This window comes from Mustela nigripes, chromosome 14 (genome assembly GCF_022355385.1).
Source record: "Mustela nigripes isolate SB6536 chromosome 14, MUSNIG.SB6536, whole genome shotgun sequence".
NCBI classification, from domain to species: domain Eukaryota; kingdom Metazoa; phylum Chordata; class Mammalia; order Carnivora; family Mustelidae; genus Mustela; species Mustela nigripes.
In genome coordinates, this window is record NC_081570.1 from 50,524,623 (window position 1) to 50,534,998 (window position 10,376).

General features: G+C 39.5%; 1 protein-coding gene across 2 annotated transcripts; it reads left to right on the plus strand.

Moving 5' to 3' along the window:
- The first annotated feature begins 5,015 nt into the window (after positions 1-5,015).
- L1TD1 (LINE1 type transposase domain containing 1) lies at positions 5,016-10,172 on the plus strand. 2 transcript variants are annotated; one of them, XM_059376738.1, is made up of 2 exons: positions 5,016-6,070; positions 8,530-10,172. In XM_059376738.1, the coding sequence occupies exons 1-2, from the start codon at positions 5,111-5,113 to the stop codon at positions 10,147-10,149; spliced, it is 2,580 nt and encodes an 859-aa protein (XP_059232721.1). In that variant the 5' UTR covers positions 5,016-5,110; the 3' UTR covers positions 10,150-10,172. The 2 variants fall into 2 exon arrangements, with proteins under 2 accessions (XP_059232721.1, XP_059232722.1); XM_059376739.1 differs by lacking the exon at positions 8,530-10,172 and having other exon boundaries at positions 5,016-6,197.
- The last annotated feature ends 204 nt before the right edge of the window (positions 10,173-10,376 follow it).

Here is a 10,376-nt window from a genome sequence, read left to right on the forward strand (position 1 = left end):
TATGATGTGTTTAGCTGGGATCCAGATAAGGGGCTCCCGTTTCCCTCCGTCTCCTAAACTGGAATAGTTAGTTCCCTCATCCCCCAAGTCGCTGAAGTGTTGAAGTCGGCTTACCCAGTGGGCTCTCTACTCCTTGTTTTCTCATAGTCACCTTGATGAAGCTTCAGGTATAAATCCTGGTTGTTGGGTTTTCTAGTTTATTTCATTAAGGACGACATGTGTGTACTGTTGATCACTTTTTGTATTAGTAGTCAAGTTGGTATTTTCTCTTTTGACCCTTTCTCTGACTTAATCAAGATTTTTCATATACATTTTTCCTTTGACTTCCTGTTCATAATTTGAGTTTTATCATGAATGAATGCTAGGGTTACGATTTTTTGCAACTATTAATGTTTTCTTTTTTGAGTAATGTGTTTTTTTACATGTAGAAATTACTTGATTTTAAACTTCTGGCATTCTCTTAAAAAAAGGTTTTTTTTTTTTTTTTTTTTTTTTTTTTATTTGAGTACTTGAGAGAGCACAGGACGAAGGGGGAGAGGGAGAAGCAGACTCCCTGCTGAGCAAAGCGCCTGACGCAGGACTGGATCCCAGGACCCCTGGGATCATCATGACCAGAGCCAAAAGCAGATGGTAACGGACTGAGCCACCCAGGTGCCCCGTGACTAAGTTATTTTAAAATTTAAATATCTATATCCCTTACTCATTTAAATGGCATACCTAGAAATCTTTATTTTTCAGATTAATGCTATCATATGTTTTTGCGCTTTTTTTCTTCTTTTTTTTTTTTTAAAGATTTTATTTGTTTGAAAGACTGAGTGAGAGAAGGAGCCACATGCACGGCGAGAGGGAGAAGTAGGCTCCCTGCAATGCCTTGGCTCCATCCCAGGACCCTGGGATCATGCTGAACAACTGAGCCACCCAGGAGCCCCTATTGTAATTTTTCTTATTTTGGCTTTTCTATAATGAGAAATTTCTGAACTGTGTGATTGTATGAATATATACTTTCTGTTCTGACATTAATGACCTATTAGCTGCTCCTATGATTCTTAAATCTTAGCCTTTTTGTAGCGGTCCCTAAAGTTGTATTTTTTAGGCTTTATAATTATAGATGGGATGTTTCATGCTGATTTTTTTTTTTTTTAAAGTAGTCAGCTTAATTTTTGGAGCAGTTTTAGGTTTACAGCATATTGAGTACAAAGTCCAGAGAAGTCCCATATGCGTTCCTCATCAGCATCCCATGTCCGAGTGCTACGTATGTGACCACTAGTGAATTTACCTTGATACATCATTATGACCCTAAGTCCGTAGTTTGCAATAGGGTTCACTCCTGGCGAACGAATTTTCTGAGTGGCTGTGTCTTTTGACAGCTGTGTGCCTTGCATCTGCCACTACTCTACAAAATGTCACTGTCCTAAAAATCCTCTCCTCTGCCTGTTCATCCTCCTCCCCTTAATCCTGATAACAACTGATCTTTTCTGTCTCTGTAGTTCTGACTTTCCCAGAATGTACTGTATTTGGAATCATACAGTATGTAGCCTTTTTCAGTTTGGCTGCTTTGACTTAGTCATAGGCATTTTGGGTTCCTCCTTCTCCTAGGGCTTAGCAACTCATTTCTTTTTAGTACTGAAGAACATTGCATTGTTTGTGGGGGTACCACAGCTTATCAACTTACTGAAAAATATATTCATTGCTTCTAAGTTTTGGTAGTTCTGAATGAAGCTGCTCTCTACCTTCTGGTATGCAGGTTCCTGTACAGATACGTTTTCCACTTCTTTGGATAAACAGCCAAGGAGCACAATTGCAGGATCATATGGTAGGAGTCTGTTGAGTTTTGCAAGAAATCGGCAAATTGTCTTCCAAAGTAGCTGTAATATTTATTTGCGTAAGCAGTGAATGAGTGTTCCTGTTGCTCTGCATTCTTAACAGCATCTGATGTCGACATCATATTTTGGATTTTGGCCATTCCAATAGGCGTGTCATGGTATCTTAGTATTTTAATTTGCATTTACCTGGAGACCCAGTGTAGAGCATCTTTTCATATGATGAATTGCTCTTTGCAGTTCTTCCTTGGTGAGGGGTCTCTGGGTCTTCTGCCCATTTTTTAATCAGGTGGTTCCTGGTTAAATACTAATTGAATACTAAATATTTACTGGGTAAATATTTTCTCCCAGTATTCGGTTTATCATCTCATCTTCTTGAGTCTCAGGCTGATTTGATTTTCTTTCTGGAATGTTTGTTAGTTACAGAATTAACTGCCAATGGGCATAGGAATCACAAAACATTTATGTGCAGAGCAGAAACTAGGTTGGGTTCTAGACCCACTTATATCGTCCTCCAGTTATTTCAAGAGTACCTCAAACTTGATAGGTTAAACCAAGTAAATTTGTACTCCTCCTTTAGAACCTTGGCTCTTTCTTGGCCCTTTCTGTTTTGGTGCGTAGCAGGCATGCGTCTAGTAGGTAAGCTGGAGACACCAAAGCTGTCCCCTTTGCTCTCTCCCTCTGTAGGTTACCTTTCCACAGGTGCTCCCTCCAGCCCTGTGGGTAGTTAGTTACTCCTCTGAGTGGAATGCACCTGCTTCCATTCTTCGCTGTGTGGCTGCTGCTTATTTCTCAGATTCAGTGTGAGCTACTTCTGCTGGGAAGCCTTCCTGGGCCTTCCTGAGCCTCCCTGAATACATCAGATGACACCTGGGATAGACACCCCTGATCCTTGACCCTTAATTTGTAAGTTGGCACAGTTGCCATTTGATACACTTGTTTCTCCCTAGATGTTCATGGAGGGGAGGGTCTGTGTCAGGGTTTTTTGATCCCCTGCAGGGTAGGCAACAAAGGGAGAAGGAATGTTAAACAGGCTCTGCACCCAACACAAGCCTCATGTAGGGCTCCATCTCTGCTCTCAGGACCTTGAGATCATGACCTAAGCTGAAATTAAGAGTTGGACGCTTAACTAAGTCACTCATCCGTGTCAGTTTCTACTCAACATTTTTTTCCTTTACTCTCCAGCATAGTAACTAGCATGTAGTCTGTGCTCACTAAATGTGTGGGATTGATTGATGATGTGGGAACTTGGCTCATATCTGCGTTCAGAAGTTTTACTGGGATTATGTATAGATGTATATGCATCTTTATTAACCTTAAACCAGATCAGACTTTTTTTTCCCTTTTCTTTTCTTTTTCCAGTCAGTTGACTTAATTCCGGGGCATTTTCTGTTCCCGTGATGGGTGTTTTGTACCCTTCCATTAGGTGCTTGGAAGGTTTTCTGGTTCTGTTACTCAGAGCTGGTGTCAGTACTGATGCGTCCTATTTCCCCTTTCTCATCTGTTCATCGGCTTCAATATTAGCTAGCAGTTTGTTTGTTTGTTTGTTTGTTTGTTTTTTAAGATTTTATTTATTTATTTGACAGAGATCACAAGTAGGCAGGGAGGCAGGCGTTGGGGGGTGGGTTGGGGCAGGCTCCCTGCTGAGCAGAGAGCCCGATGAGGGGCTTGATCCCAGAACCCTGAGATCATGACCTGAGCTGAAGGCAGAGGCTTAACCACTGAGCCACCCAGGCGCCCTGCAGTTATTTACCCTAGTGTTAGTTAGCTGTAAACTCACCTGGTTAAAACTTGAAGACATGCTGGATGATGCAGAGGAAAAGGTTCAGGAACAAGTATCCCAGCTGTTGTCCAAAGTGGGTGTGTTGTGCATACCCACTTCCCATTCCTGTTAACTAAGGGAAGAGGAAAAGAGGTGGTCTCTCCCTCTCCACCATGCAGGGTCACGACCGAAGTAGGAAGAATCTAAGTGAGTCTCCTCAAGCAAAGATAAAGGGGCTTTTGTGAGGTGGAAGTAAGCATGGGTTTTAGTCATTCTGTTCTCTGCAGCATGTGTCTTAATATTTTCATTCTGGAAAGTAATAATTCTGATCTGAATTGACTTGAGAGCTGGATAGGTTTTTGTTTTTTAAGATTTATTTTAATTTAGGGGCACCTGTGTGGCTCGGTTCTTGGGCATCTGCCTTTGGCTCAGGTCGTGATCCTGGGGTCCTGGGATGGAGCCCCGCATCGGGCTCCCTGCTCAGCAGAGAGCCTGCTTCTCACCTCTCCACTCCCCTTGCTTGTGTTTCCTCTTGCTGTCTCTTAGTCAAATAAATAAAATCTTCAAAAAGAAAAACTTACTATTCAAGAGGGAGAGAGCCTAAGCCTGCGTTAAGGTGGGGGAAGGAGGAGCAGAGGAAGAGTCCTAAGCAGACACCCCACTGAGAGCAGAGCTCCACACCCCCCAGATCATGACCTGAGCCAAAATCAAGTCAGACATTTAACCAACTGAGCCACCCAGGCACCCCGAGAGCTGGTTTTAAGAGATTAAAGTCTTAATGTTAAAGTCTGCAATTAAAAAAAGGGTGGGGGACACCTGGGTGGCTCGGTTGCACGACTGCCTTCGGCTCAGGTCATGAACCTGGAGTCCCGGGACTCATTGGGCTCCCAGCTCCATGGGGAGTCTGCTTCTCCCTCTGACCTTCTTGCTCCTCGCTCGTGCTCTCTCTCACTTTGTCTCTCTCAAATAAATAAATAAAATCTTTTAAAAAGGTGGGGGGGTTGGTTGGGGGACTTCCCTTTCCAGTTTGTGTAAGATTCCATCCAAATCACCTTTAACTTAAAAAATTTAGTATGATACACTTAAACTTTTTTTTAAAATAATGTCTATTTTCTTGTAATCTGTTTAATCCTCACAGAAAACATAGAAAGCAAAGTTAATAGTATAGGATTACTGGCCAATTTCCATCAGTGGTTTTAATCTCCTGTTTGGGTGATTTATGGCATTCAAAGCTTTACTTGAATCGGGTTTTAATGTATGAATTTTGAATTCTGTTTTCTTTTTTTTGGTATGCATGTACCCATCTGGTTATCTTTAAATTGTGGAGTACGTCTGCTGTAGTTTACTTCATAACCACATTGATATTCTTGATCACTGTGCTTCCCAAAAGAATTCTTCAGTAAATGATTTTTCTTTTTTTATTTCAGATGATAAATACATTTTAAAGATTATTGAGTTTCGGAGGAGTCTAGCAGACCTCCAAGAACAAAAATTACTCTTCAGGATAATAAAATAAAACGTTTCCACAATGTCCATTGTAGAGTCAGAAATTGCTAGACTTGCAAAGAAACAGGAAAATAGCACGCATAGGGAAAGAATTCACTTGATAGAAACTGACCAGGAGATGGCTCAGGTATTAGACATAAAATGCAAAGACTTGTCAGCAGTTATGCTGATGAAGTTTAAAGGCTTGATGGAAGATCTGGACTTAATGGTTGATGAGATAAGGGAATCCCTTAAAAAGGACCTAAAGGAAATGTTAGGAGTAGAAAGTAAAATGCCTGAAGTGAAGAATATAAATAACTGCAATACTAAAAAGGAGTTGCAACAAATAAAAGGTTTAGCCATGCAAAAAACAGGGTTACTAGAGAAGATAGTAGGAGCAAACTCTGAAATAGTTGAACCTACTGAAAAGTTGACTTCTAAAAGAAAAGAAGTGAGCAAGCCGAGTAACCAGTTAGACAGAGTTGAAGAGTATAGTACAGACCAAGGTAAGGAATTGCCCCATGATAAATTACAAAATGACAAAGTCATGGGAAGTGTGGAAGAAGCCATAAGCAATCTAGACAACAATTGCAAAGAACATAGTATCCATATGGAAGTGACACGAGAGATTGGAGAGGATGAACTGGTCAAAGAAAAAGTCCCTCAGAACTCTAAGAATACAGAGAAAATAATAAAAACCTCCAGAGAAGATGAAGGAGCGATACTTACTTTGGCAGCAGACTTTTCATCAGCAACACTGGACATTAGTAAGCAGTGGAGTAACGTCTTCAGCATTCTGAGGGAAAATGATTTTGAACCTAAAGTTCTGTGCCAAGTTAAATTAATACTTAAGTGTGATGGTGAAGTAAGGACCTTTGCAGATATGCAAAGTCTCAGCAATTTTACTAGCCAAAAACCATTTCTGAAGGAATTACTGAAAGATGTACTCCCACAAAAGGAAAAAATAAAGAAAGGAAGAAGGTACGGGATTCAAGAGAAAGTGGTAAGTATACAGATCTATGGAGCTTATGTACAGAGAATAAGTAATGGTAAAGTTAATCCTAAGGTTAAACCAATTTTTAAGAAATACTTAAAAGCACGACATTAAAAGTAATAACTAAAAGGCTTTTTTCTTTTAATGGGTGGTATTGGCAGCTTGGAAGAGGTTAGATTTGAGTTGAGAAGGGATTGTACATATTCATTACAGACATTGAAAGAAAAATGTATAGGTTATGTATTTAAGGGTAATTACTGGAGTAGTAGCTTCTTTATTTTTTATTTTTGTTTTTTTAAGATTTTACTTACTTAACAGATCACAAGTAAGCAGAGAGGCACACAGAGGGAAACAGGCTCCCTGCTGAGCAGAGAGCCCCATGTGGGACTTGATTCCAGGACCCAGAGATCATGACCTGAGCAGAAGGCAGAGGCTTAACCCATTGAGTCACCCAGGCAGCCTGGATAGTAGCTTTTAAATCATTAAAAGGGAAAAATAGAAACAAGTGAGTAAACTCAAAGCCCTCATGCAATAGGATTATTAAAAAAATTAACAAGTATGTTGAACTTTCAATCTGTAAAGTAGTCCTGGTAAATCTTCATTAGCAATCAGAAATGCAAATAAATCGGTCTTACTGATGCCTATTCAGGTGTTCATTAATGTTAATATCTAGCTGTTACCCATTTCATGTAAGGATTTTTATTTTTACATCATATTAGATGATAATTTTGTTTCCTTCATATTAAATTATGTTCCCATGTATTTGATTTCATTGAAAACACTTCAGGTTAATTTCTGAATACTCTATGTGATTCCAATATTAAAAGGTGATTCCTGTGTTATATTGTAGAGATTCTCTGTCTCTCATCTTGGATATGTGTCTATTTCTTCTTTCTTGTCTGTGGTGTAAGGTAGTAGTCTAGTTTCTTTTGCATGTGGCTGTCCAGTTTTCCTAGCACCATTTATTGAGGAGACTATGCCTATTCCATATTCTGGGCTCCTTTTTCCATAAATTGTTTACCACATATGCTTGAGTTTTTTCCTGGGCTCTTTATTCTGTTTACGTTTTTTTTATGTGTCTGTTTTTGTGACTTTCATATAATACCATGCTGTTTTGATTATTATAGCTTTGTAATACGGTGTGAAATCAGGTTGTGATGCCTTCTGCCTTACTCCGATTCAGGGCAGCATTGGGTATTTGGGGACTTTGTGGTTCCATACAAGTTTTAGGATTGTTCTTTTCCTGTGTAAAATGCCATTGGAATTTTGGTAGAGATTGCGCTGAATCTGCAGGTTGCCTTGGGTAGTATAGACATTTTAACAGTATTACTTCTGCCAATTCATGTGTAGAATATCTCCCATTTATTTGTATCCTCAGAGGCCTGTATTGTAACCCAGTATTTTTGATGGCTTCTCAAAAGAACACCGAATACCCCCGCCCTTCCAGCATTTGGAAGTGTAGCATCTTTGCAAAATGACAGTATAGAATTAGGAAATATATTTGGATCAACAATTTCTTTGAGAATCACCATTGGTGATGTACACAGCCCAGCCTGTTCTGGATGGTCTGGGGAGGTGGAAGGATAAATAGTGACCAGCCATCCCTAAATAGGGAAGATCCTGTAATAGAGGGAGCATTAAGTGAAAAGCTAGAAGCAAGGATAGGGCTTAAAGGAATATTATGAGCCAGCTTTTCTATTACAGGTACTGTCTTGAGCTCCATAACTAGGTTGTCTTAATATAACCCTCACAGTGATCTGAAGTAGTTGCTTTTCTAGAGAGCAAGTTTATGTACTGGTAGCAGATGTAACAGCTGGGTTTGAACAAGCAGTCTTTTTTTTTTTTTTTTTTTTTTTTTTAAGTAGGCTCCATACCCAAAGTGGGGCTTGAACTCAAGACCCTGAGATTGAGAGTCATGTGCTTGGCCACCTGTGCCAGCCAGGCATCCCTGAACAAAGTAATCTTAAATTGAGCCTGTACTTCTAACCAAAACATTGATTTCCTTTTGAGTAATACAGCTGTAGCTTGAACTACCAGTGGAATCTTTAAGAAGTATTAGATTTACTTTTTGTTTCCTTATGGGAGTTGGGGTGGGGGAGTAAACGGGAGTTTTCAGGTAGTGTCTCTGAAGTTAGAGGAGTCTCTCTACTGCAGGGTCCTGCATGTAACCAGACATTTACTAACACAAGTTCTTAAGAGTCAGTGTTCGGAATATAGAAGGAACACACTAAACATTAGGACATGGAAGTTTGCAGGTGCTGTATAGATAGCAGGTGTGATGGGGGTAATCACAGGGGAAACTTGACTTGTTTGGGCTTCTAGGCATTCAAGAACAAGTAATACTTAAATAATTTCCTAGATATTTGGTAATTGTTAAAATATGTAGTCAGATTACACTGAGAGTGAAAGGTTTAATTCCTTTAAAGACACATGATACAAAGTTATTTTATTTTTTTTTTTTCTTTTAGGAGAAAACACTACTAGATTCAAAGCATGGAGCTGAGAGGGAAGCCAGTGATGGTTTGAGCTTTCTATTTGTTAAAGAGGTAAAGGTTGCAGAGCCAGAGGAGGTGAACAACTTAGAGACTCAGGAAGAAGAGGCTTCAGAGCTAGAAGAAGAGGGAGAAGAGGCTTCAGAGTTGGATGAGGAAGAAGAGGCTTCAGGCCTGGAAGAGGAGGATGAAGAGACTTCAGAGCTGGAGGAAGAGGACGAAGAGGAGACTTCAGGGCTGGAGGAGGAGGGAGAAGAAAAAGCTTCAGTATTATGTGAGAAACAGGATTCAGCCTTTCAGTGTCATTCTGTGGTAAATACAAAGTGTGAAGCTGAAGAAAAAAGCAGTAATGGCTTGGAGGTTGTTTCAGTTAAAGAGGTAGAAGATTCTGAGCTGGAGGAAGAAGAAGGTTCAGAGTGGGAAATGGAAGTAGTCTTATCGTGGGAGGAAGGAGAGGACTCAGAGGTAGAAAGTGTAAAGACCGCCTCCCAAATAGAGAAAAAGGGGGCTTTAGATGAACTTAATGAAATTGCCTATGATTATTTGGCTCAGGACTTTGAGAAGAAAAAATTGGTAAAACACCAGATGGTACAAAAAACCCAGAATAAAGAGGAAATGGCTGTACCGAAAAACCAAGGAGTTGGGACAGTCTGTCCCACCTTGACTTTGGCCTCTCCCTCAAAATCACTAGAGATAAGTTCTGTTAAGCAGAAAAGGCAAGTAAGTACAAATTTGAGTACTCCGTCAGGAATCAACAAGTTTTTAAGGAAAACTGAAAAAGAGCGACACAAAACTCTGCTGACAGATAAGCGAACATCTAAAGAAACAGACTTAATACAAGAAACAGAAGAAGACTTCAGAAGAAATGTAATTAACAGCTTCAGAGAGCTACAGGAGGAAGTTGAAAATATTAAAAATTACCTTCCAGAGGTCTTGGGAATAAAAAACACAGTAGTTGTTCTGAATAGCAGAATAGACACACTTGAAGAGAGAATGGATAATCTAGAGGATCGTATTGAAGAATTCTCTAAGGATACAGTGCAAATGGCCAAACAGATAATAAATAAAGAAAGGTCAAGAGACATAGAGGATAGATCCAGAAGTTCCAACATCCGTTTGATAGGAATTCCAGAAAAAAGTAATAAAGAGAATGGAGCAGAGGAAATAATTAAGGAAATCATAGAAGAAAACTTTCCAGAGCTAAAGGATTCAAGTCTTGAGGTTGTTAGTGCTTACCGAATACCTAGTAAGATTGATGAGAAGAGACTCACTCCTAGACATATCTTGGTGAAATTTGGGAATTCCACTGATAAAGAAAAGATCCTAAAGGCTTCCAGAAAAAGAGAAATAACCTATAGAGGAACAAGAATCAGATTGACTGCAGATTTATCATTAGATACTCTAGATGCTAGAAGTCAGTGGAGCAATGTCATAAAAGTTCTGCAGGCAAAAGGCTTTACACCTAGAATCCTATACCCAGCCAAACTTGCATTTGATTTTGAAGGAAAAACAAAGACCTTTTTTGATACCGAAGAATTCACAAAGTTTGTTTCTTCCATACCCTCTTTGAAAGAGTTACTGGATGATATACTTTAACAATCTAGGAGGTCTATAAGTGCTTACACACTATATATATATATATATATATATTACCTTCTTCCCACAGCAAGAATCAAAAAGGAAAACAATTACGTCACATACCTACCCAGGAGGATGGACTGTGAACAATATACTTGGGGAGTAGGTGAAAGGAATGTTACAGATAGTACTAAAATGTTGTACAAGTTAAAGGATGTTTTAAAATTAGTGTTAATCACTGTAGC